This window comes from Meriones unguiculatus, chromosome 2, assembly GCF_030254825.1.
Source record: "Meriones unguiculatus strain TT.TT164.6M chromosome 2, Bangor_MerUng_6.1, whole genome shotgun sequence".
Classification (NCBI taxonomy): domain Eukaryota; kingdom Metazoa; phylum Chordata; class Mammalia; order Rodentia; family Muridae; genus Meriones; species Meriones unguiculatus.
Genome location: NC_083350.1, coordinates 140097035 through 140124817, shown reverse-complemented (window position 1 = coordinate 140124817; position 27783 = coordinate 140097035). Strand labels below are relative to the sequence as shown.

Below are 27783 nucleotides of genomic sequence, written 5' to 3'. Positions count from 1 at the left end.
GAGAAAGGGGAACCCTCCACCATTGCTGGTGGGAATGTAAACTTATACAACCACTTTGGAAATCAATCTGGTGCTTTCTCAGACAATTAGGAATAGCGCTTCCTCAAGATCCAGTTATACCACTCGTAGGCATATATCCAAAAGAGGCTCAAGTACACAATAAGGACATTTGCTCAACCATGTTTGTAGCATCTTTATTTGTAATAGCCAGAACCTGGAAACAGCTCAGATGCCCCTCAGTTGAGGAATGGATACAGAAATTGTGGAACATCTACACAATGCAATATTGCTCGGCAATAGAAAACTTTAATTTTATGCAACCTCTTTATTCTGTTCTGTTATTTTTTCTGTGTGTTTTTCACTAGGGTAGACCTGCTTTGGTCACTGTAGTTCTGTAGTATGTCTTGAACTCATGTATGCTTCTAGCTCTGTTTGATTTTCTCAATAATGCTTGACCTACTTTTGAATTTTGTTTACTTTTTGGCTTTCTTTGGGTTCTATGTGGATATTAGAAATTTTAGTATGTACAGCTGACAAGTGTTGATTCTTCCTCATCAAAAAAATATGGGTTATCTTTCCATTCATAAATATCTTTTTCCTTTTGTTTCTTTAATATTTTATAGTGTTTGATAAGCAGACATTTCTTTCAATGAGAGCAAATCTCAGCTTTGATGGAGGTTTCTATAATCTGGGGAATCTTCCTTAAGAGTAAACACATGCCTTGTATTATCAATTTTGTACAAGTTGTATACTAATTTGAAAATGTCATTTAACTCTTCTAGAACTGTGTGCTCTTCTATTAACTTCAAGTACAGTTCTTATTTGACTGTACTGCAGGGCTCTACAGGAATTTCTGATACATCATACCAGCTCAGAGAAACTTTGGAGAATGAATTCATGAATTCATGAATTCTTCATCACAGTGTCTTCAAAGCATGTGATTCCTATTAAGTTTGAGTTAGTGGATATCACTGCTTATGACATGATGCTAAATATACACTAACACTAAGAGTCATGTTTTAGAGAAAAAGAAAAGCAAACAGATCACATAAAGATCAGTCTTCGTAAAGGACTGCTCAACATGGACCAAGGTGATGGGGAGACGTCAGGAGAGTAGTACAGGGAGGAGTCGGAAGACGGCCCTGACAGATGTGACACAGACATGGTTAGCTGGGCTTCTCTAAATGACGTGGCTCTGTCTTCTCTTTAAGGAAACTGGGCTTAGAAACAATGTGCACTGCAGAAATTTCACTAGTGAAGTCTTTAAGTCAGATATTACCAGGGAAGGCGGAGGCTGAGTTGTGGTGAACCAACTAGAAAGAGCTGGGCCTAGACTGCGTGGTCAGTGTTCTCTGGACTGTGTGGTCAGGGTAAGATTCATAATGTTCTCGGCTTTGAGGTGGTCATAGAAATAAGGCAAATAAATGCTTACAATATTTTTAAAATGATGATCAGTGCAGTGACTTAGATCTTCCCAGAGCTCCAAAGAATGCATAATAAAATTAGATGATTACAGAGGTAGTCAAAACAATTTAAAGATATTCACAGATACTGAATTTTTTCATATAAATGATTTGATTTTGAATTGTAAGATCATCATTTAAAAGGAAGGAGAAGTGCATTGTTAGCCCTTTACACCCTGGATCGATGGGGACCACCCATTCCTTTTAAGTCCTTTATGCATCATTGCTAATAGATTGCCCAGGGAACATCAACTCTCACTTATTTGAATATTCTATGTAAAAACTAATCTTCTGAAGACCTAGAGAAATCATTGTAGATTAAAATAAGAAATAGAGATTTGCATTTATAAGAAATTAATGGTAGTTCTGAAATTGAGGAACTATTTAGTGCTGGAAGAAATAAATACAAATTGTAACATCTATCTGATGGAGTTTTGTTTAGATTGCTTCTGGTAATAAACCATCTATAATAATATAAATCAAGGCTGGTGTTTGCTATAAATTTGCAATGTTTAGCATAATTTTCGTTTGCACTTCATACTAAAGTGACACCAAGAAATATGAGATTAATAGTCAGTTATTAAGTGAAAATGACTTTCATAGCTGAAGTCATTTTTAGAAACGGTTATGTGTAATTCGTTTAGGGAGCAGAGGAAATTAATTTGCAGCTGTGGAGAGATCCAGCTCATGACAACAAAGAGGGAAGAGCGCACAGTAATAAACTTGAGAAGTGTGAGGGTGCGTTGCTTTCCAAGGCCTCGATTGGGTTACTCTCAGGTGCCCTTGCTCTTCAGATCACTACACTTTCATCCACCAGTTCTTGAACGTTCTGCTATGTGCGTAAGGAGCAAAAAGGGCTGTACCTGCTCTCCAGTTATGTCACAATATTAAAGAGCACTGGCTTGTGTGTGCCTAGGGGGACGGAGGGTCAGATGCAGTAGCAGCAGCAGCAGCATGGTGCCTTTTATTAATTTTAATTAGTATTTTCATCAGGAAGTGTCATTTTAAGTTCTTCTTTTGAAGAGAGTGACACATTATCTGCTTTCATCTGTTTCACTGTATGGCAAATTAGTGATGTAAAACTTAAATTTTGTAGATTGCTGTTTCTTTGAGAAATTTACCCTCAGTTTATTAATGTGATCAAAATTTATACCAACCAAATAGCTAAGCATGGATTATCTGTCAAGTATTGTTCTGAACCCTTTCCATGCATTAACTGATAAGTGCATCTTGATCACTAGATCCTCTTTATTTTTATAGTTGTTTTTTTTTCAATGCAGTTTATTCAGGAACCTTGAACAATCATCTGACCCTGGGGAAAGCAAGCCCACAGCTTAAATAGCCTCTGGGTAGCCAACCCCAGCATGCCACGTGGGCAATGCAGATAGGTCCACATACATGGAAGCAAGCCAGATCCTCAGCTTTAGCCAAATGTGGAATTGTTCGTGACAGAGAGCACTCACCATCGGGAAGGTGGAAGGTGGAAACCAGCTCCATCTTTCAGGCGCAGCATTCCGCAGCTCTCTACAGTTCCCCCTCTTTGTTTTGGACGCATCAGGCAAGAGTAGAGGTCTGATCTCTGATATTAGAAATAAATTGGGACTTTGTACTGATGTTCATTTAGGTGTCATCCACCCAAAGAGCATCAGACCCGTCCAATACTTTTTTCTCAGAGGTGGGACCTGGGGCATCAACCCGCATGCAATCAGACATGCTCTTCTCTGGGTCGAAAGCGGCTGACCCTGAGTGCAGTGCTTAGCCTCGCATCCTGAGTGTAACATTTTTATGGTAGCCAACCATGCTTGGGGAGAATGTCCTGCTTCAATGGCTGTAAAGGCCTGAATGGTCATGGCTGCATTACGCTGTTGTGAGATTCTAATCTTGCATATATACCACAGGCAAACCAAGGAGACCAACACCAGAAGGCCTGCTAACGCTCCCATGCCCGCCCATTCCTTCAGATGATTCAAGGCAGCAGCAATCCATGATGATAATCCTGTGGCTAGTCCTGCGTCCACTCTGGTAGAATTTACTGTGACAATGGCCACTCTCAGCTGCTCCATCGTAGTATCGAATTCTCCAGTCCAATTACCTAAAATATAGCTCGACAATTGTTTAGACAGATTTGCAGCACAGGAAAAATTCTCATGTTATATGCTAGTGACTCAAAGTCCAGCATATTTTCATTGACAGCCAAGTTGAGCGATTAGCCATAGGGTATCAATTTGCTCCTGCACGAGGTCAATCCTCTGATTGAACACCATCAAGCTTCCTTTTAGTTGAGCATTAATTCCTTTTTGTACAACTAAGGCATGAGCTACATTGGCTAAATGATTATTCAGGGTCTGAGCAGTCTGCCCAGTATGACTCATGGCTAATGCCCCGTTGATGGAATTTTAGGTAAGAACTGGGAAATAGTAAGAGCTGGAGAGGACAGGGTCTCCACAAGGAGAGCAACAGAACAAGAAAATTTGAACACAGGGAACTTCTCAGAGACTCATACTCCAACTAAGGACTATTCATGGAGACAACCTAGAACCCCAGCACAGATGTAGCCATGGCAGTTCATAGTCCAATTGGGTTACATAGTAATGGGAAGAGGGACTGCCTCTGACATAATCTGATTGGCCTGCTCTTTGATCACCTCCCCCTGGGGGGGATCAGCCTTACCAGGCCATAGTAGAGGACAATGCAGCCACTTTTGATGTGACCTGATAGACTAAGATCAGAAAGGAGAGGAGAACCTCCCCTATCAGTGGACTTGGGGAGTGGCATGCAAGCAGAGGGAGGAAGGAGGGTGGGATTGGGAGGGGAGGAGGGAGGGGCTTATGGGGGGATGCAGAATGAATAAAGTGTAATTGATGAAAAATTTAAAAAAGAAAAGGGAAAAAATAATTTAAGAACCTTAAATGACTTTCAAAAGTGGAGGAAAACATGGAGTTAGTCAATTGGCATGGAGCACGTCTCGCCCCTGGGGGCAATGGTCTCCTGAACCTACTCAGACATCGGACACTACCACTGCTAGTTCTAGAACTGATGCAGGATGTTCCAACGAGGGGGTTAAGGCTTCTCATAATATTTCCTATAAGCCCACACCTGTTTGTTTATATCCCCCATTTTTATTCATTATTAGCCAGATAGAGCCAAGTAATTGTGGTAATGATACTTGCTTTTTTGCCCAATGCTGGAATGCTAGTAAATTTAGGTATGCCCTAGTTACTCGCATGCCTCGCTGGGTGCCTGTGCCCGTTGATGCCCCTCACACTATGACTCTCTTCAGACAGAAAAGGGATCTTGGAACTACAGCCACCATTGTCACTAGATCCTCTTAAAGACAAAACAGTACAGTCATTTATTTGAGTACAACCAATTGAACACTCTCCCTATATCTCCATAGAACTAAGTCAGAAATACTAATATTTCTGACTGGAATAAAAAGATTATATTTAAGAATTTAGAAGATAGATTATAACTTTTTGTCAAAGTAAGAAGTTATTTTAAGAATGTACTTATAGGTTCTACTTCATAAGCTACCCGTCAAGGCTAGATAAAATACTTTAAAGTATAATAATAACAATGATGATAAATAATAATGATAGTAACACAAGAACACTTGGAAACAAAGTTAGGTCTCTTCGGTAGATCAGAGCAGAGGTGGAAGGGCAAAATGAGGGGGTGCTGGGGCTCATGAGGACTCCCTTGGGTGTGAATGTGGATCTAGGCAGAGGTGGAGCTGAGCCCACCCAGAGTGATGTGAGGAGAAAATGATGCCTCAAAGCAAACTTACAGCATGAAGCAAACTGTTCTTTCTGTCTCTTTCCTTCTTCAAGAGCCTTCTAAGATGGTGAGTTCCAAGAGAATGACATTTGGTTCTAGATTGGGCAGCAAGCATGGCACATACAGGGAACTATAGACATCAGGCAGCCACGTTGACGTGCAAAAAGTCTCAGTGTGCTGGTGAACAATGTGGGGCTATTTACTTATTTATCTAATCAATCAGTCATGTCAAGTTTCTGCCCATGTTCTTATCCTTACACATCCACTTGCTCATTTTAAAGTCATTTTGCCAGCTTGTTCTTGCTCCATTTAAAACTCATGCGCACATGTGAACATAATACATCTCCACTTGGCCTTACCCGCCAGCCCCAAAACCTAGCTCTTCTTTTCTGCCATTATAAACCAGAACCATAGCTCTGCTAGCATCAAGGACCAGAAAGGGCAACAGAAAAGTTGGTTGTTATCTGTACCGGAAACATCTCCTCCTCCCACATTTTCTTTTCTTAACGACCCTGGCTTTTGTGTTGGGAGAGGAAGGAAGACGTAGCAAAGGATGCCAGCATTCTGCCAGGGATGAAGAAGGTACCTTAGAGTGCTTTGTTTGCTTTGGTTCGACGTAGGTGATTTGTATTATAGATGGCATTCAGATGACCCTGGAAAGCATGTGGTTTAGTTACGAATTAATACTGCCTGACTCCTGTACATGATGGAAGGAAAACTTTTCTTTTACCAGCTTAAGTTTAACAGGACAGCTGATGTGATTTCTCGAAGCTGTTTCTGCCTTACTTGTGCTTCAGTCTGAACCCTTACAGAGGGGATTTGCCTTAACCAATCTCTGTGAGGAATTAATAAGTCTCCCTAGTTATTTTTGAGGGCAGTACTTTATGACAGATGACATATACCCAATGTCTTATTTCGTGGAATGCTTCTGGAACAATCAGTTATGTGCATAGGTACATAGTAAGTAATTTTTGAATGAGTGGATTGGTGGATAGATAGAAGATGTACACTGGAATTTGATGTGGGCTTCTGTGTAACGTATACACTGCTGATAACAAAATAAAAGACCTTTGTGCTCGTTTTATTTGGTCTTCTTGGCTCATAAAATAAAGATGTATTTGTATTCATTATAAATACGAGTATATTTGTATCTCTCTACAGATGGTTACATATTACATATAATATAGTGCATATATTATATACTTATATATATTTACACATATATACGTACATATATACTTGTATCTTTTATATTAGCAGATTCTTAAAAGCTGAGATTTTCTTTAGGCCTGATGCCCAATTCTTGATGATTTTATGAATGCCTATCTCATGTGCAATTTTTACACTTGGTTCGTTGTTGCGGTATCTATTTTAAATACTAAAATGCACTATGTAAACTCAGAAATGAAGTTCAGAGGTTGGCAATTATCAACACAAGCAGCCTTTTAGACATGTATGTGGGTGTGAAAAATGGGCTGTAAGTGAAATCAGATGGTGCTAACAAAAGGAAACTGGTCAGGGAGGGTGGTGTCATTGAGTTATGTGGGGGGCATACTTTTAGACATTTATTTATCATTATTAATTTTGTGTCCCCAGGCAAGTTCACAGGGATTTTTAGGAGCTGATGATAGCAACTCAAATAAAGCTCATGTTTAATTTTGCTGACTGTGAGTAGGGTCAAATAAGCCAGTTGTAAAATGCTCTGAGACTGGGGAGTAAGGTAGACCAAGTCAGAAGGAGAGCCTTCCGGAATCAGGAACATCAGAGCTGGAGTAATCTTTCACATTCCCAGTTTGCGTCAGTGAATGACTTGTAAGTGACCTTGAAGGCATGAAAAGCGTGAGCGGTTTGCCCACCTTGCTACTATAATTAGTATTATTCCAAATGAAGACGACTTTGAGCTAAAAAATAGATCAATACAAAAAGCATTTTTAAACTCACAGGAGCTTCCAAATAATATTGGCTCTTTATGTAGGTTATCAGTGTTACCTAGTTCTAAAGTCCTTTGAGTCTGGACTAACTTTCTTTAAGGCAGTGTTCCTATAATGGGACAGTGTGATGCTATTCTTCATTGTCAACTTGATACACCCGGGAAAGTGGAACCTCAAGTTGAGGAATTGCCTCCATCACGTTGATTGCTAATTGATGGAGGCGAGTGGAGCTCACTGTAGGCCAATGGTTCTGGGTTGTACAAGAACAGACTGAATAAAAGCAGGAAGCAAGCCAGTGTTTGAGTTCCTGCCATAGGTTCCAGCCGTGGGCACCTGCTCTGAAAAGTTTTCCTTTTTCCTGGCCTCAAACAGTTTCACCTTAATTGACACATGATAATTGAAGATTGTTATGAAGCCTGGGCTTTTCTAAACCATTGCCTACATTTTTGCCCTTCGCTTTCTATATGAATTTCTCTAAGCCATTACAAACATTTTTGTGAGAAATGTATAGAGAAGTACCCCATACTTCGTGCAGAAAACCTGCTTGCTTCTTCCTGTGTAACCGCTCATTTCTCTTTCTGTGAAGGCCAAATGTTTGCAGAGAGGAGCAGCTGATGGTGGTAGGCCTGTCACGCCCATGCACTCAAGCTTTCGTAGACACTGTCAAGTTCTGGAAGCAAGGCTGCTCAGGCCCACAGTGGTGTGTGGGTTATGAAAGAAGGTAAGATGATGTCCTAACTCCTGGAATTGTTAAAACCGCAAACCAGAAGTGTCATCTGTTCCTAAATACTTTATCCTCGGAGCTGCAGGAAATGGGAGCACTTACCGAGAACATTCACCATTACACAGTTTCCTTCAGCAGGAGGCTAGCTGCTTAGCTTATGTTGGACCTCGATTATGTGTGAACTATTTTTGGTTACATGACACTAATTTTACCTCAGGATATGATGTATCGTTGAAAGCTAAAGATCAGAAAACCAACAGAAACAAGGGATATTGTGCTGGTTTGCTAAATTTGGCTCGAGGTGGTCCAGGGTTTCTACAGCAGCGAACCAACATCTGACCTGCCCTTGTTACTCTGGAGCACTTTGAAACCCACAGATTCTTTAACTCTGTTATGGCCTTTGAATTAGGATCAACCCAGCCAGCTGTGAGAAGAGAGAAAAGCAAGTTTCCACAATGTTTTTGGAGAGTCCAGGCTTCATGTAGACTTCAGTTTTTTTTTTTTTTTTTTTTTTTTCAGTTTTAAAATAGTTTCACAAATCATCTAAGAACCTCTTGATACAAATGGTTGCTAATGGGTTGGGATTTGTGTAAATGAATGATAAATCTTAACAATGGTTTCAGGTTAATGACTTCATTAATACTATTATCAGCTGTGAAAAGTTAGGGTGTTCTCAAATAACTAGCTTTTTATTGTACAAGCTTTGTAACAATTATAATAGAAGACTGAATTATGTATAACTGTAAATATGTGTGCATACTATATGTGTGTGTGTCCATTAGATGAATACTCTTTGGGGGATGTTGTTTTAAATTAGGAATATTTATTTTTAATTAATTAACTTTAATTAATTATAATTTATTCATTTTGTATCCCAGCTGTAGCCCCTTCCTTGACCCCTCCCAAACTCTCTCTTTTTCTTCCATGCCCCTCCCCCAGTCCACTGATAGGGGAGGTCCTCCTCCCCTTCCCTCTGACCCTAGCCTATCAGGTCTCAGCAGAACTGGGTGCATTGTCTTCCTCTGTGGCCTGGTAAGGCTGCTTTCCCCTAAGGGGGAGGTGATCAAAGAGCCAACCACTGAGTTCATATCAGAGACAGCCCCTGTTGCCCTTACTAGAGTACCCACTTGGGCAATGAGCTGCCATGGGCCACATCTGTGCAGGAGTTCTAGGTTATCTCCATGCATGGTCATTGATTGGAGTATCAGTCTCAGAAAAGACCCCTGGGCCAATATTTTTTGGTTTTGTGCTCTCCTTGTAGAGCTCCTGTCCCCTCCAGGTCTTTCATCTCCCCCCTTTTTGGTAAGATTCCCTGCATTCTGCCCAAAGTTAAGGTATGAGTCTCAGCATCTGCTTTAATACCTTGCTGGGTAGAGTCTTTCAGAGGCTTTCTGTGGTAGGCTCCTGTCCTATTCCATGTTTTCTCCCTCTTCCAATGTCTGTCCTGTTTTGCCTTCCTGAATGAGGATCAATCATCTTACCCAGGGTCCTCCTTCTTCTTAGCTTCTTTAGGTGGACAGATTTTAGTATGTTTATCCTATATTATATTTCTAATATCCACTTATAAGTAGGTATATACCATGTGTGTGTTTCTGCTTCTGGGATACCTGACTCAGGATGATCTTTTCTAGTTCCCACCATTTGCCTGCAAATTTCATGATTTCTTTGTTTTTAATTGCTGAGTAGTATTCCATTGTGAAAATGTACCACAATTTCTGTATCCGTTTCTCTGTTTTGGGACATCTGGGTTGTTTCCAGGTTTTGGCTATCACAAATAAAGCTGCTATGAACATGGTTGAGCAAATGTCCTTGTTGTGTACTTGAGCATCTTTTGGATATATACCTGGAGGTAGTATAGCTGGATCTTGAGGAAGCACTATTCTAATTTTTCTAATTTTCTGAGAAAATGCCAGATTGATTTCCAAAGTGGTTGTACAAGTTTACATTCCCACCCACAATGGAGGAGGATTCCCCTTTCTCCACATAAATTAGGAATATTTACATGACAGTTAACTCAGAAAAATTTCTCAAGTTACTACTTGCTTTGTGGCCTAACTTAAATTCATACATTTCTCTGACCTTTAGTGTGTAAAGTTGGAAAAATAATGGCATGCATGGCTAGCATGAGGAATACTGAGAACATATTTTACACGTGATTCCTGAAGCTTGATATCCTGAAAGTACTCAATGTGTGTGTTGATACAAACGAGTAGCAATTAACTTATCACAAAAAATAGGATACATACTTATAGTATATATGATTTTTATTGATTAGAGGAATGTGTGTGTGTTCTGTGTGTGCCTGTGTCTGTGTGTGTGCTCAGGCGCATGGCATGCTCACATGTGATAATCAGAGGACAGCCTCAGTTTTAGTTTTCACCTTTCACGTTGTTTGAGGCAAAGTCTCTCTAGTTCACTTCTGCATATGATGACTTAGCAGGCCAGTGATATTCTAGGCATTCTCCTGTTCTGCCTCCTATCTGCTCCCTAGGAGTACTGGAGTTACAGACACCTATACTACTGAGTCCAAATTCCATGTATATTCTACGGATTGAACCTAGGTCACTGGCTTCTAGGGGAAGCTCTTTACCAACTAAGTCATTTCTCTAGCCCTAGAAATTGTTTTTGAAAATGGTTTTTCATTTAAATTTCTGCATTACTCCAATGTGGTTTAATCATTGTAAATATTGATCTAAACAAACAAACAAAAAAGGATTCTCATCTTCATAGACGCTTAGAATGGGAAAAACAAACACGAATATGTGACAGGGGCCTCATATGTTTATCCTTGGGAGTTAGCTAGTTTAACAATTCTGTTTGTGGCACCGATTTGGAAAGGTAGCAACATAAGGAAAATGATTGGAATCTTGCCAAACATAATCTTTTAAGCTTGTATATACATCTAGTCATATCCTAATTGGAAAGATATACACAAAAAAATACTAGGCAATATTTCAAGATGTTGAATAATTGAATGCCGTAAGCAGTGCTGAAGCCAATAAACTTTGTTTGTAGCAATAAAGAGAGTTGACATAGAGGCGAGAGATTTTAGAGGAAGCAGAAATAGAAATTGGTCTTAAATAATGAAGGATCTGCACTAGGACATGTGACAAGGGAACATGCATGAGTGGAAAGAAGGAGCTAGAACTTTGGGGATAAAGCACACAAAGGACTTCGGTTTGATAGAAATGAAATCAACATGCTTTGAGCTGTTTGGTACCGCCATCAGCAGACAGCTCAACACTGTGGTAAATGTTCTGTTTTGTTCTCACTAAGAGGCCTTTGAATTCATCTTTTACTGTTATTGCTTCACCCCAAGAGAAATTTTGACATTATGCTTGTACTTTAAATAAATATTTTATCTTTATTTTCAAGTGTGTGTGTATTGTGTGTGCGTGTATTCGTGTGCGTGAGTACAGTGTCTGCAGAGGCCAGAAGAGTGTCAGATCCCCTGGAGCTGGAGACACAGGCAATTGTAAGCCGCTGGAAATAGGTGCTGGAAACTTGAATCCTCTACAAGAGCTCTGAGCCATGTCTCCAGCCCACATACATACTTTTTAGCTATCATGTACTGTGTTCATTTTGGGGGTACATACATTTTCATCGGCTGATTCCTTGCATTCTCCCTACCCCGGCTAAGGACAGTCACTCTGTTTTGTACTTTAACTAGTTGAGAATGCTTGTTACAGTGGGACCAATATGTAATGAAACTTTGATGTTAACCTGAAATGCATGAATCTTATTCTCTTTGGGGATTTCAGACTTCTTATAACTTTGGATTACGCTCTTTATAACTTGAGTGGTATTCAGGATAGATTATACAAAAGTACATAGGGCCCTTCTTAATTTTCTAAATCTTTGTTGATTACACACGTGATGTAGTTATGTATTATATACAATACATATATATATAATGTGTGTTTTGTGTGTTTATGTGTGTATGTATGTGTATATATATATGTATATATCAATAGTAATCCACCTTCTCATTCATCTACCTCTCAATATATGTGGTAGGATTTGAAGTGGAGGAAGGCATTTTTATAAAATGATAACACTGCCTCGAGAGAAATGATACATTTCCCTGAATGGTTTCCTGTGCTCCGTAGGACTCGCTACTATACCGCCTACAGACATGTGTACGCCACAGAGCACCAGGTGGTCTTCCGGTGCTGCCCTGGCTGGAGCCGATGGGATGATGAGCCAGGCTGCTTTTTCTGTAAGTTGTAATTCTTCCTGCCAAGTTCTGTTACTAGAGGGTATGCTTTCTCTTCAACCACGCAATGGCTACCACATTTCAGCAACTTGAGAAGCACCCCAGATTCAGAGCGTTGCTTTAGAACAGTGGTTCTCAGCCTTCCTAACGCTGTAACCCTTCGGGGCAGTTCCTGACACTGGTGACCTCCAACCGTGAAATTATTCTTGATGATACTTCATAACTATAATTTTGCTACTGTTAGGAATCATAATCTAAGTGCGTGTTTTCCAGTGATTCTAGGCAATCCCTGGGAGGGTCACAACCCACACGTGAGATGTGCGAAAATGCACACAAAAAGCCTTTCTGTTAAGCATTTTAATGACGGGTTGCAGCTCAGGACCCATAAAAGCTGCTGCTGCATATTCTATCTATTTAAAGGACAGTTGCTTTAAAGCCAGAGAAGCTTTGCTTGGTGTCCAACCTGCTTCTCTGTTTGCCCCTTTCACATATCATCAAATTTGTAACCCATAGTTAGTTCAAAAGTCCAGAGAGAAATCACTGTACTAAACCTAAATGAATTTCTCAACTTGGGCTTGTTGTGGTTAATTGAGGAACTCTGGAGGCAGTTTACTTTTCAGGATGAGGCTTGCACCGTTTACAGGTGTCTGGTGACGATACTTCAGAACCTTCAGGACGTTGTGTTTGACAGCACTCGGGCAGCTGAACTCAGGGTGTTCTACAGCTCGCCAGGCTGTGAGAAATGGTTCATATTAAGTAGTGACCCCTTTACCTGCATTATGTGCTCATGATGATTGTCAAGCCCCTTAGATGACTTCCGCAAGTCTAATCAATAGAGCACCTCGGTACAGTTCTCTCCTGCCTCTGTGTGCCTTAGGGAGTTTGCCAGCACCCTGTTTCCTTTCCCTATGAGCTTTCTGCTCTTGAAATATATTTGAGAAGTTTTGTTGTATGCAGGCATAGTGTTGAGTGCTGTGGCAATGGTGTGTTTACACTCAGGCCACTATGACTGGTTGGCTTAAGATCAGTGAAAAGATATGACCACAATTCAATTCCATCATAACTATGTTATGAAGTCTAAGAAACTGACAGCTCCGAGACATAATCTTTGTATTTATTGCTTAACAACTATCCAAGTTCTTTGCCTCCGGCTAAATAGTAGCATTTTTGTTTGATTTTTGTTGTTGCTTTTGAGATCATTTTGATCACAGTCACCTTATCTGTACAGTTTCTTTATGCCAATACTTTTTCATTCACAATGTGAATACAAATCTGTTGTCTTGTTAAAGGGTAGGTTCATGTTAAGTAGGTCCAAAAGGGTTCTCAGAATCTGCATTTTGGCAAAAATTTCAGGAATGTTCTTACATACAAATCTTCAGGGCTTCAGTCAGCCATTGTCTTGTGGTGGCAATTTCCTGTAAGAATTTTATATATAATTTCCTGGGGTGGGACCAGTGGAAATTTCTAGATCATGGCATATTAACTGCATGATGCCTACTTATAATGATGATTTCCTTCTTATCCTTCTTTTGAATACTTCTTTCAGCTGTCTCTTCTTTGGGAACTCATTTCAGTGGAAGGGAGTGCTCAGAGGGGGACACTCAGCTGTGCCTTTGTTCACGAGGATTTCAGGGACCCCACTGTCAATATGGTAAGTCACCGACAGGATCATTCTGTCGCAATTTGGCACTGTCAGTTGTATCCTGGAGGGTTACTCTTCTGGGAATTGGTGACCACTAAACACGAGTCTGTAAACTGAAATCTACAACTACTGTGTAATAAGCATCATAAAATATGCCTTTTGGTTTACTTGTAAGACTTCACTGTAAGAGTTCAAAGGTCATTGCAAGTACAAGATGAAAAAAGATGTAAAAAGTGTCAGACGTCGGATCTCTCATGGAAGACAGATTGAAATTGCTGTGATGGTATGGTATTCTGTGAGATCTCTGGGCCCCATAAATGTGCAAAATACAATCAGCGTGATGCTGACTAATCATATACCTGTTATCTTTTTAAAAAAATGACAAAAGCTGGAAGTCTTGGATGATTCCCAAAGCTTTGACACTTGTAAACCTGCGTTTCAAGATTAGAAGCTTAACTGTTATTTCGGACATGTCCATATAAGATGTTACTTGTGTGGGGAGTTTTCAGAGCGACCAATGATTTATCCTTTGCTGAAGAATGTGGCCTCATGTAAAGCAGTTGATGCATGTGCCTTCTAGTGTCTACTGCTTGGAGTTTTAAAAGTGAAACTGCTCGTTTTCTGAGGTCAGAGTACTCTTTCATGTGTTTTTCGGCTCGTCTGCACTTGGGATTACGAACAGTGCTCCCATCTTCTGTGGGACAGTCCAGAGACGTTCTTGTAACTTAAGCTCCAAACTATTTTCTGAGCTGATGTTTTAAAAATATATGAATGAAACCAGATGTGGTGGTGCCTGCCTGTGATCCCAGCACTTAGGGAGGCAGAAGTAGGCAGATCTCTGTGAGTTTGAGGCCAGCCTGGTTTATAAAGCAAGTCAAGGGCAGCCAAGGCTGCACAGAGAAACCCTGTCCCAAAAAACCAAACCAACCAACGAAACAAGCAACCCTCCCAAAAATATTCCTTAATTTTTATGCATATATTTGTTCACCACAACAAATATATATAAAATGTTGAGCACCAGGCTGTATCATTACTATTTCTCTAATTTTTTAGAAATAACAAAAAAAATTACATGTGAATTTCTGATAACAAATTACTTGACTTTAAATAAATGTTTTCAACTAAATTAGTACTAAAGCTTTCTTAGTTTGGACAATAATTGTGGTGGGTAATTACAGATGTTATTGGTTCACTAAGAGGTTTTTTAAAAACCATAATTAAGTATTAATTTATAAATGCATTGTTTTGCAGAGCAAATCTTGCAGGATATCATGTCCCAGAGGACAAAGGTAATAAAAGAGACATATGGTAATGATAAAGGCCCAATTATACCTGGATTAATTTATCTTTATCTTTACACCAGTGCTTGAATATTTTGATTATTCCCACTTCTTAACAGCTGACATACACCAAAGTAATTAATGTGCTCTCTGAATTCAAGTAGCCAGACTTTTCCTTTTTTGTAGTTTTGGCTTGGTGAACATACTGGATAATTTTAAACACAGGAAAAAAAATTGTCTTTTGCGCAAGCGTGTCTGTACACCATGAAGTCTCCAGAGGCATGGGATCACAGCAACATATGAAATACCTGTCAGGAGTCCCTGCTGTGCTCGCCAGTGCTGCTGTCCAGGCGTGTGCACCTTAGATTCTGACACTGTTTCTCCTGCTGCTACGTGACTTGTTGAATTTAAAAAGGAATTGACAAACCCTAAGGGTTTGTTACCAAAGAGCAGAAGTTTAAACTTCTCCTACATAGGACTGTATTTCACCCACAAAGATGGGCCATCCCTAACTATATTAAACCAAGGTGGTTTTAATGGAAAAAAACTTGAACTTTATAAGAAATCAAGCAGCTGAGAAACAAGTGGAGAAGCTAAATAAGAAACTGCATTGTAGCCTGGTGAGGCCGACTTTAACTTAACACTCCCCTAGGGGTGGATTTTTTACGTGTGATGTCCGCCCCTTTTTTATATATGCGTATCTATCACAGTAAAATAACTGTAACGCTAGTTTTGAAATTATATGTAAAAAAAATAATTCAAAAGTTAAATGTTAAAAGATGCCAATTATTACACAATCCCTCTCTATGAAACAAGGCAAATGAAAATGACACAAAGCTGCTGCACAGCTAACCCCCAGATAATCATAATGACTATCCCCATCCATATTCGTTTGTATTCACACAGACAGGTGAGCATGCACCTGTAATATTCTGTACAGGTGTCTGCTGAGGACCCTTCTAATGTTTTCCATCTCTTTTCCTTTTTCCTATCAAATGTGTTCTCCTTCCACTGCCACAGCTTTTGAAAACTTTTTGTCTTTCTCTGAGCTTACTGGGTCATATAGAGTCAGCTGTACAGTAGTCTATTGCATCAGTGTGGCGTCCATTTTTTTTTTTTTTTTTTTACTTATGTATTGAGTGAAAAACATTTGTTCTAAATTTTGTTCTGGTTTTTGGCACAATAATCTGGCTTGTGATAATACTGTGCTTTATATTTTATGAAGAATGTCCCAGCTGTGAGAGGTTGTTGGGGTCAGTGAGTACGTGCAGTTTAAATTTTTATATACTTAAAAATTGTGTGTGCGTGTGTGCGTGCGTGCGTGCGTGCGTGAGTGTGTGTGTGATGGCAATGGCTGTGTATGGCAGTAGATTAAAGTTTAGGTAAATTTTATTTGCTTATTTTTGATATTTACTTATAAGAGAATCCTTACATCTTCATTCAGAACCAAGGATGTGAAACATACCTCAGATCATCAGAGTCACTGTAAAGTGAGTCTGTAGCCTGTAGTGTCATTGGTTTTACCAACATGTATGGGAAGGGAGAACTATGAAAATAAGCCAGTCGGCCTGTCTTAAAATGAAAGAAAGACTAGTAGTCCTATTGAGAATGGGAAAATGCTAATAAGTGAGAACAAGGCTTGAAGTTAATAATGATTCTAAAATTGCTGATGTACTTAACTCATTTGAAAAAAAAAATCCTCCTCTAATAAGGCGAATGAAGAAAATGAATTTGGACAATTAGGAAGTAATGAAGGGCTTTCTGAAATAACTATTGATTAAAGAAATCAAAAGAAATACTTTGAAGATTTGAACACATGCAAATCAAGCCGGAGCTGCTGGTGAAGTTTTCTCTTTTGAAATTTTATGGCTTCAGAGAGAACTGGAAGTTACAGGGGCTGATTAATTTCACACACAAAGTCACACCTCATTTCCACATCACTTCCCCATCTTCCTTTTCTCTGGTCAGAAGTCAAGGAAAATGACAGTGTGGCTAAAGGCAGGCTTCTAAGTTTTCTTACATTTGTTCATCCACTCGTTAGTCAGTCAATCAACCTTCGACTGAGTCTCCCAGTTAGTAAATATTTATATGGCAGGCTGTGTACTAGATACTTCAGATGTGAAAACATATAGTTTAATCTTAGTCTGGGGAGAAGCGGGGACCAGAAAGCCTATGATTATTACGCAACTCACCATTGCTGTGATGGAGGATGATTCTGTCCTAAAAGAAAGAGTACGGTGCTCACCTATGCCATGCAGAGGAGGGGAGAAGTTCCTCAAAGGTGCTTCTAAGTACAGAATACAACCAGTTATTAAAGATAAATGGAAAAAAAAAACATATGAAATTTGGTGGAGGGACTAGTATATTTTCCACAGGCATAAAATCAGATAAAGGAGCAGCAACAGCAATTCTCTTGGCTATTGAAAGTGCTGTACAACAAATGGCAAAAAAAATATGCCATTTGTCTTAGGTCAGGGCAGTAATTCCTTTGCTTATTTTGATACAGCCAAACCTGGTTTCCAGAGACTTTATATGTGGAGGGCAAACTGATAGAATTCTTCAAAACTCTGTTGTCAAATTCAGTTTTCTGAACAAGACAATCCCACAGTTGAGGTTCTCTCTGTTTCTGTCACTCTTCTGTGTCTGTCTCTGTCACTCTCTTTTCTTTCTCTCTCTCCTTTCTCTTTCTCTCCCTCCTGTGTGTATGTTTGTGTATGTGTGTTATTACACATCTGTATGCACACATGGAGGCAAGAAGAAGGCATGTGGACATCTTTATTTGTCTCTCTCTCTCCCCTTATTCCCTTGAGACAGGATCTCTCCCTGCACCTGGTGCTCCCTTTTTCTCAGCTAGACTGAAAAACCATCAAACCCCAGCAGCATTCTCCTCTCCATCTCTATCAGAACTGCATTTATAGCTTGAATGGCAAGCCTGGATTATGTCTCAGGGGATGATATCCAAGTTCTCATCCTCTTGATGTGTAATAAGCATTCTTAGCTGCTGAGTCATCTTTCCAGCCCAAGCTGGGGTGTCTTGAGCATGCAGCATCAACTGTTGTTTATCCATTTTCTGTACTTATGGAAAAATCCACAAGAGTCTTCACCACCTCAAGATATTATGTCTACATATGTGAAAAGTAAGGAGCTTTTGGAATGATGTCTGGGAAGTTCTCCGGCATGTTGAGGCTGAGGACGGGCCTCACTGTTGACTGTGCTCCTTGGCAAAATCACTTATATGTCTAGTCTTGGCATTATTATTTTTAAAGAGACAAATGAAAACTTTAGCTTGTCTAAGTTCCAACGATGTTCCAGACAATATTTCCAGAATTTCATGTACATTAAATAAGCAATGATCTGAGGGCTATGGAATGAATAGTCTTCCCCCACTTGTATGGAGTCATAGAGACTGGTCTAAGAGCAAATGGTGAGGATGTGGGACACGTAAAATCCAAGCATACTATGTTCTGAGCTTAACCTGAAATCTGGGATGTCCTTCCGGCAATGTTGGTGTGACTGAGTGTTGTGTGTAGGTTGTTATTAGTAAGAGTCCTGAGGGATGACATGTGTGATCTATGAGCTGAATGCATTACCCAAGCTGTACTAGCTCTTGTTTGCTGTAGATGCTCTGAGGATTCTGGAGGGGGAGCTAACAGCAGAGGAGGAAAAAGCTCCAGTTTTTCATTTCCTGCTCTCAGGAATCTGAGCAACTTTTGGAAACTTAGTCACAGGTATAGCTGACCACGAGACTTGTTCTAGTCAAAGAAATGTATAGACAATCTGTATATAATACTGGTGCATAGAAAGCTGTGCCAAGGTGTTTTCTTAAGTTGAAATTTTAAGGATGCTATTTATTTGAAGAATGCTGTAGGTTGAATTGTGTCTCTACTGCCATAATTCCTGTATTGAAGTTCTGAATCCAAGTTGATTATAATGTGATCTTGTTTTGATATAGGCCTTTTACAGATGTAATTAAGTAAGATGAGGTCACACCGAATCTGGTATGACTAGTATTATTATAAAAAATGAAAGTTAAAATACAAAGGCATGTGCACAGGGAGACCATTATAAGTAAATGAAGACATCAAAATAATGGCTGTATATGCCAAGAAATACCAAACATTTCAGCAAATGCTCAGAAGTGAGGTGAGATGCAACAGAGAAACTTATATCTTCATAGCCCTTATGAGGCCATATGCTGGTCTCCCAGTTCTAGCCACAGAGCTTGGGCCAATCAAGTGCAGCATGTGTAAAATACATATTCAGTAAATCCTTATGCTGTTGATACATGGCATTATTTTTTACAATTTTACAAAATAAAGCACGGGGAAATAGACTTGTTTTTGTTGCTTAAGCAGCTCAGTTTGTGGTGTTTTGTTGCAGCAGCATTAGCAAAGCAATATCGGAAACTGAACGAACATTTCCCTTCATCTTCTGCTTCATTTCTGCAGCTGGCCTGCTGTAACAATGAAAATGGGGAACATGGCAGGGGGTTTATAAAGAGCAAATCATGCTAAGGGAAGTGGGTAGCTTATTTTAATTGAATTATCAAATCAGTTTGGGAAGGTAATTTGGTAACGAATGGAAAAGCCATTAATTGAAATCACTTAATATCACACTTAAATGAGCATTACTAGCAGATGTTATGAAATGAAGTGAAGTGCAGGTTATATCGTGGAGAAAAATTGATAGACATTTTAAACGTGAGCCAGCAGTTTGTACTAGTTAAAAGTCTGTGGTTATTTTGTTTATCACATAGAGATGTCTTGTTTGGCCCCTAAGTTCTCAGCAAGGGATGAGCTTATCTGCTTTAAAGTGACCACATTCTTTTTTCTATAACTAGGCAGAGGCTATTGCAACACTGGCAGCCATGGCGACATATGTAGAGGAATTGGGTAAACTGGCTCTGAGGAGAGCAAATTAAGATTTGGTGTCCTTCCCTGTGCCCTGCTGTTTGGAATCTATGCTTGGGATTTATATCGGGACCTAGATTTGAAAATGGAAGCTTTGGAAGAATGTTGTGATGCCCCCTTTAGGTGTGTTTTCCATAGTCATTGTTAGCAACCGTAAACCATAGTTTAAAAAAGACTGCATGGTAATGACGCCACGTGTGCCAAGGCTGCAATCTCAGAGGAGAATTCCCAGCACCGTCCAAAGTTATTTGACTCCACAGGGTGTAATTAGTGGTGGAGTAGAACGTGGTGAATGTGATAATAATGACAATTATGGGAGAACCAGAAGCCATGCTTTTTAATGAACTTGGAGCTGTGCCGTGTGCTTTACACATGTGTGCTTGTTGAAAACACCCACAATTCCATGCCATCAATATTCTTTTTTTCCTTTTTAAATATTTTTTAACAATTTATTCGTTGTATATCCTGTTTGTAGCCCCCTCCCTCAACTCCTCCCAGTCTCACCCTCCTTCCCTCTTTCCTATATCCCCTTCCCCTAGTCCATTGAAAGGAGGAGTAATCCAACATTGCCATCTGCTCCTAGCTGCCTGGATCCTCTTCCTCTGTGTCCTGGCAAGGCCGCCTTCCCAGGGGCAAGTAATCAAAGAGTGGGCAACCAAGTTCATGAGTGAGGCAGCCCCTGCTTTTCTCACTTGCGGATCCACATAGAGACTGAGCTGCCAATCGGCTACATCTGAGCAGGGGGTCTAGGTCCTCTCCATGCATGATCCTTGATGGGTGCATCAGTCTCTGCAGGATCCCCGGGCTCATACTTTTTAGCTTGTTGGTCGTCTTGTGGAGCTCCTGTCCCCTCTGTGTTCTTCTATGTCATTACTATTCTTATTTTACCAATAACACATGCTTTTTGTTGCTGAAAACACAATATCGGTAATTGGGTAAATTACTATTAAAAAAAAGGTTTCTTTGAACTTCTTTTCTGGTTCAAGAGTGAGGGACCATGTCTGGTGTGAGCATCTGACGGAGTGTGAGAGACTTAGCCACTAAACCAGCCAATCTATCAACTCATAAATGTTTAACTTATCATATGTATAAATATGTCAGTCCATTCACCATGCCAGATCTGGAATCACTTTTTTTTAAAGCTCCAAGTGGTCCCATCTCTTCATATCTCATAATGAAGATTAGCTTTCAACCCCAGTTTAGGGAGAGCCCGACCTGTATGGTTTGTGTGTGAAGTATCCCCTCAAGTGCTGAAGGCACACTTCCAAGCTTATGATGTTTTGGTAATGAGTTCACCACTGAACAAAGGTCAGATACCACTATGTCATTTGCAGTGTTCAATCCTTGATTCGTGCTGGGAAACAATAGTTCTGTTAAAGTATGAGGTGAATCATTGTGTTCACTTGAGTTTTGCTCACTGTACAGACTGACACATATTGACCTATGTTATTGGAAAGTACGCATTGCTTTTATGGCAACAGTAAAACAAGTGATTATAATGAAATGAATGGTCTTCTCCTAAACAGATTCACATGGGCACAGGAAGCAGGCCATGGTAGGAAGCATGGTGAGTGAAAGTGATTGTCGTGCTGCAGTCTATGTTGTTGCCAAGCTGGACAGACAGGTCCCAGCTGTTTGGATATGCAATGCCACAGGCCACGGGGAAATTTGTGTGGAAATATGTCTTTACAAGATACAGCCATACAACAAAAGAACATGACATTCCAAAGGGAAAGAAAATGTCATGCTGTGAAAGTAGCCTAACCTTACATTATCATTTTTTCTCTATTACTGCTTTCAATAAAATTGTGTAGTTTTTGCTTTATCTTACATTAAATCAAGCTCACTTTAATGAATCAGGTACAATGTAAGATGGAAATGTCCCATTTCATTTATTAACTGAAACTTGGATAGCATATTTTAATTCTTTAATATTAAGAATATTTTTGCTCGTTACAATTTTATATATGCAGTTTCTTGATCCTATCTATATCTCATATTTATTTATCATTCATTCATTCATTCATTCATTGTATGTGTATAAGTGTGCACTACATGAATGCCTTGTGCCCGAGGAAACCAGAAGAGAGCAACAGATCTACTGGAAGTGGAGTCACACATGGTTGCGAGCTGCCATGTGGCTGTGAGAACTGAATCCGTATCCCCTACCAAAGCACTAGTGCTCTTAACTAGATGGCCCATCTCTCCAGCCCTACCTCACGCTTTCTTAAGAACACAATGGGCGTGATTTGAAAGGAGAAATGGGTGAAACAAAGAGAACATGCTTTATTACACAAATAAACACTCTGCGTTCATTGCTCTTTGGGATAGTGTGTCTGAATTTGAAGTGCATGTGTGTATGTGGTAGGGGGAGACTGTATTCAAATTCCCGTGTTCCTAGGGTTAATAAATTAGAAGTCCACTAACATTATTTGGTTGGGTTAGACAGTTTTATGCCTAATTCCTTGTTACATCAGGAAAACCTGGTCATGCTGTTTTGTGGAACTGGGTGTCCAGTCGCCTCTCTTAGAAGCTTGGCTGCTCAGTGTTAGTGGCGGGTTCAGTCATTAAAGCTGCTACATAATTCAGTTATTCCATGTTGGATTTCTTCCAATGTTCTCCGCCTTCAGTTGTATCTGGCAATTTTGAGTACAAGGAAGGTAGGTAAGAGGCTGAACGTGGTGGGTTTGCCTGCTTGGTGAATCTCTCAGATAGGAGAGTCTCACAACCATCTAACTTGAGTTTTATTTAACGGTGGATTTCTCAAGAGGTTAAGAGTGGGAGACAGAGATAAGCCTAAAGAAGACAGACAGAAGTTAGGTCTGAATTGGGTATAGGGAGGAGTACAGCGCATTGAGAAAAGTTTTAAATCTACTGATCCTAAATGTGTGCAATGTGTGTCGAGGGTAGGGTCTTTTTGATAACACCTGTTGCAGGTGCCGCTTATTTATGTGCTGAATGTGAATGCTCTAGCAGAGATCAAGCAAATACAGTGCGGAATGCACAGGGCATAACTTATCAGCATTGCATTTTAAAATATGGATAAAATAACTGGCTTACTATACTCTGTTTCTCAGTGTCTGTATTCTTGATCATCTCTTCTGTTGTATTTGAAAATGAAGCTTCTGTGTTTTAGTATGCCTGGGGACCTATGTGGTATGTGGCCCCCTTTGTTGAACTTTTCAGAGCCCCCAATATGCTGGGGTGCTCTGTGACTCTCATGGAAGGGCAGGTAGATTCTTATGTACTCAAAAGGAATATATATGTACATATATATGCATGTATTACACACATATACATATATGTACATATTTACACATATATATGTACATATATACATGTAACAACAATTATTGAAAAATAGGCCATGTATTTGAAGAAGAAAAAGAAGGTTTGTGGGAGGACTTAGAGTGAGAAGGAGCAATGAGGAAATAATGTAATTATAGTACAATCTAAAAGTGAAAAATAAGATGAAAAACATGTAGGTATAAAGTATTTTTAATGGAACTATTTTGAAACATTATTTTGTGCAGAACGTGAAGAGAGAGAGAGAGAGAGGGTTGTAGAGAGGGAGAGAGAGAAAAGTAGAGAGGATGAGAGGGAGAGGGAGAGGGAGCGAGTGCTATTTTTTCCAATCTGTTCAACTAATAATGAAATATTTATACAGTAGTGAAAAACCCACACAAGGTATTTCCCATATGTCACCTCATTCAAGCTCCCACCCACTCTGTGGGGGAAGTTCATATTATTACCAAATTAGAGTCAAGGTTAACAGAGACACAGTAAGCATAAGTCAATTGCCCAGGTCAGATTTGTTAGCAGTTCAGCCAATGTGTCAAATAGGGTCTTTAATTCCCATGTTGGTGGTTACTGTCCCAAGCTAAATGGGGGGAGGAGCTGGGCTTGTAGTACAGTAGGAACTTTGTGCCTTTTTTGTTTTTGCTTTAGTATGTACTGGAGGGAAAGTGTAGTCGGGAAATTGAGAACAAACATCACACACCCATACAAAGACAAAGTATGGACAGATACCACCAGTGAATTTTATAGGGTTAAGAGAAGCAGAAAGACCCCCCAAAGAGCAGAATCACCAAAATCTTACTCCACCATGGGTGCTGGCTCCCAAAAGTTGGAGACCAAAAGCACACTGCACAGGAAGGCCGCTCAACAGGCTAGAAAATGTCTTTTCCTGGTAGCTCAGTTGGGCTGCACCTCCTCCTCGTGCCATCTAAGCTGGCGTCTGCTACATGTAGGCAGCTTGCCTCTTCTGGGGGTGTCTCTCAGCAGTCCCAGCCTATATGTGCCAGATAACCTAACAGCACTTTAACAGGCAGCTAAGAACACGGAAATTAATGGTGAGAGAGGTCTGGTCTAGTAGCCAGCAGATAGTTGATGATGCAGGATCTGGCGATGCTGAGGGATACCTCTAAGGGTCCTGGGAAGGCTTATCTTCATTTATTCATCCCGAGGTCCAAATTCTGTTTCTCTCCCTTCAAAGGCAAGTACTTGAATTTAGTGGTAGACTCACTCTTCATTATATGGCAAGTCCTCGGCTCCTGACACACATGTGCTGCACACTAAATCCTGGTATCTGCTTTTTAAAATTTACTTTACATCCTTGTTGTAGCCCCATCCCTTCACCCCTATCAGTCTCGCCTCCCTCTTTCCCACCTACTCCCTCCCCTTTTTCTCAGAAAAGGGGAGCTCCCTTTACTATCCAGCCCAGCTCATCAAGTGCATCAGGACTGTTCTCTTCCCCTCTGGCCTGGCAAGGCAGTCCCATCAAGGGAACGTAATAAAAAAGCTGGCAAGTGAGCCCATGTCCAATGCAGTCCCCACTTCCCTTACTAGAGGACCCACATGAGGCCTAAGCTGCCCAACTGCTACATCTTTGTATGGGGCCAAGGTCCAGTTCATGCATGGTCCTTGGTTGATGCCTCCATCTCAGCAAGTTCCTGTAGGCCCTGGTTAGTTGGCTCTGTTGGTTCTCTTGTGGAGCTCCTGTCTCCTCCAGGTCCTCTTCTCTTTCCTCCCACCTTTCCCCTAAGACTCCCTATGCATCACCCAATGTTTGGCTGTGAGTCTTGGCATCTGTCTTGGTATTTGAGGCACTCCTGGGTAGCATCTCTCAGAGGACAACTCTGTCAGACTCCTGTCTGCATCAATTATAGCAGTTTATAGTTTTAGGGATCAGCATTCTCCAATAGGGTGGGTCTTTGGTAAGGCCAGGCATTGGTTGGACATTCCCTCAATCTCTGCTCCATCTGCTCCATCATTATCTCTGCACATCTTGTAGGCAGGATAACTTTGGGATGAAGTCTTTGTGGGTGGGTTGGTGTTCCCCTCTATCTGCTAGGAGACTAGTCTAGTTAGTGGGTATGTTCTTCAGTCTCTATGGCCTCTGCTGCTAGGAGTCTCTGCTTGAGTACCCATCATATTCTTCCAGGACCTTACCCTGACTTAGATCTCCAGCTTGTCACAAAGATAACCCAGCTCTCAGTTTCTCTTTTCTTTACAGACCTTCTGTCCTCTCACCCTCACTCTTCCTGTGTCTGATCTCCACCCTCTTAAGTCTCTGTTCCCTCTCTCCTACCTTGGTCCCTCTTTTCAGCCATGACCTCTTTGATTTCTATCTTCCCTTCCAAGTGATATTTATACATCCTCCCTTGGATCCTCTATATTACTTATCTTCTTTGTATGTAGTATGCTTATACTGTATTATATGGCTAAAATCCACTTATAAGTGAATACATACCATGTGTGTTTTTCTAGGTCTGGGTTACCTCATTCAGGATTATCTTTTCTAGTTCCATCCATTGTCTGCAAATTTCATGATTTCTTTGCTTTTAATAGCTGAGTAGAATTCCATTCTGTAATGTACCACAGTTTCTTTATCCATTCTTCAGTTGAGGGACTTCTAGTTTTTTTTCCAGATTTTGGCGATTGTGAATAAAGCTGCTGTGAATATAGCCGAGCAAGTGTCCTTGTTGTATAATGGAGCAGTTTTTGGGTATATACCCAGGAGTCTTTAAATGTTTCTGAGCCATTTGAAATTTCTCTGTTTAGTTTTGTACCCCATTTTTAAATTGGGTTATTTTGTTTATTGGTGTCTGATTTCTTGAGTTCATTATATATTTTGGATATTAGCCCTTTATTGGATATAGGATTGGTGAAGATCTTTTCTCAACCTGAAGACTGTCACATCGTTCTATTGACAGTGTCCTTTGCTTTACAGAGCTTTTTAGTTTCAAGAGGTCCAATTTATTAATTGTTGATATTAGAGCCTGAGCTGTTGCTGTTCTGTTTAGGAAGTTGTCTCCTGTGCCAATGAGTTTGAGGCTTTTTTTCCACTTTCTCTTCCAATAGATTTAGTGTGTTTGTTGTTGTATTGAGTTTTTTGATTCACTTGGATTTGATTTTTGTGCAGGGAGATAAATATGGAAATATTTGCATTTTCCTACATGTAGACATCCAGTTAGACCAGCACCATTTGCTGAAAATGCTGTTTTTTTTCCACTGTATAATTTTGGCTCCTTTGTCAAAAATCAAGTGATCATAGGTACATGGGTTTATTTTTGTGTCTTTGATTCAAATCAATTCATCAGCCAGTCTATTTCTATGCCAATACCATACAATTTTATTACTAATGCTTTGTAGTATAGCTTGACAGTCAGGGATGGAGATATCTCCAGAAGTTCTTTTATTGTACAGGATTGTTTTAGCTATTCTGGCTTGTCTGTTTTTCCATATGAAGTTTGGAATTGTGTGTTCAAGGCCTGTAAAGAACTGCCTTGGTATTTTGTTGGGAATTGCATGGAGTCTGTAGATTGCTTTTGGTGAGATGTCTGTTTTCACTATGGTAATCCTCCTGATCTGTGAGCATGGGAAGTCTTTCTATCTTCTCATATCTTATCCAGTTTCTTTCTTCAGAGACTTGAAGAGTTGTCAGACAGGTCTTTCACTTGATTGGTTAGAGTTACACCAAGGTACTTTATATTCATTGTGCTATTGTGCTATTGTGAAGGGTGTAGTTTCCCTAATTTCTTTCTCAGCCAGTTTGTTGTTTGTGTACAAAAGGGCTACTGATTTTTTTTTTTTTTAAATTTAAAGTGTTTATCAGCAGGAAGAGTTTTCTGGTGGAATTTTTTGGGTTGCTTAGGTATCCCATCATATTGTCTGTTCACAGAGATGCTTTGACTTCTTCCCTCCCAATGTGTATCTCCTTGATCTCCTTTAGTTGTCTTACTGCTCTAGCTAGAACGTCAAGTACTATATTGAAGAGGAATGGAGAGAGGGGGCAGACGTGTCTTGTTCCTGATTTTAGTGAAATTGCTTTGAGTTTCTCTCCATTTAGTTTGGTGTTGGAGAGGGACTTTTTTTTTTTTTTTTTTTGGTTGGGAGACTTTTGATAACTGCTTCTATGTCCTTAGGGATTATATGACTGTTTAAAATGTTTACCCAATCTTGATTTAGCTTTGGTAGGTGAAATCTATCCAGAAAACTGTCCATTTCCTTTAGATTTTACCATTTTTGTGGAATAAGACATAATAATTTTTTGGTTTTCTTATTGTCTGTTGTTATGTCCTCTTTTCATTTCCTGTGCTACTTTGAGAGCTTCATTTTCCTTTTTTAAGGCCTTATCATGTAAATTGTTTTATTTTATTTTATTTTTTTCACTTACGGTGTGATAGTATCTCCGAGGGTTGCTGTGCTAGGACAGCTTGTTTCTGGAGATGCCATATGGCCCTGAGTTTTGTTGCTTGTGTTCTTACGCTGGCCTCTAGCCATCTAGTTGACTCTGGTGTTTGCCTGCCTGGTGGTCATTTTGATAGTTTACTCTCTG

General features: G+C 40.0%; 1 protein-coding gene across 6 annotated transcripts in view; it reads left to right on the top strand.

Moving 5' to 3' along the window:
* LOC110558588 (EGF-like and EMI domain-containing protein 1) overlaps window positions 1–27783 on the top strand; it is a 684695-nt gene that overhangs the window by 55260 nt on the left and 601652 nt on the right. For all 6 annotated transcript variants that reach the window (XR_009590052.1, XM_060378189.1, XM_060378188.1 and 3 more), the window contains exons 2-4: window positions 7758–7892; window positions 12005–12114; window positions 13658–13762. Coding sequence is in view for 5 of the 6 variants with exons in the window: in XM_060378189.1 (XP_060234172.1) it covers window positions 7758–7892; window positions 12005–12114; window positions 13658–13762 (350 nt within the window). In the remaining variant the exon portion in view is untranslated. The remainder of the gene's footprint in view (window positions 1–7757; window positions 7893–12004; window positions 12115–13657; window positions 13763–27783) is intronic.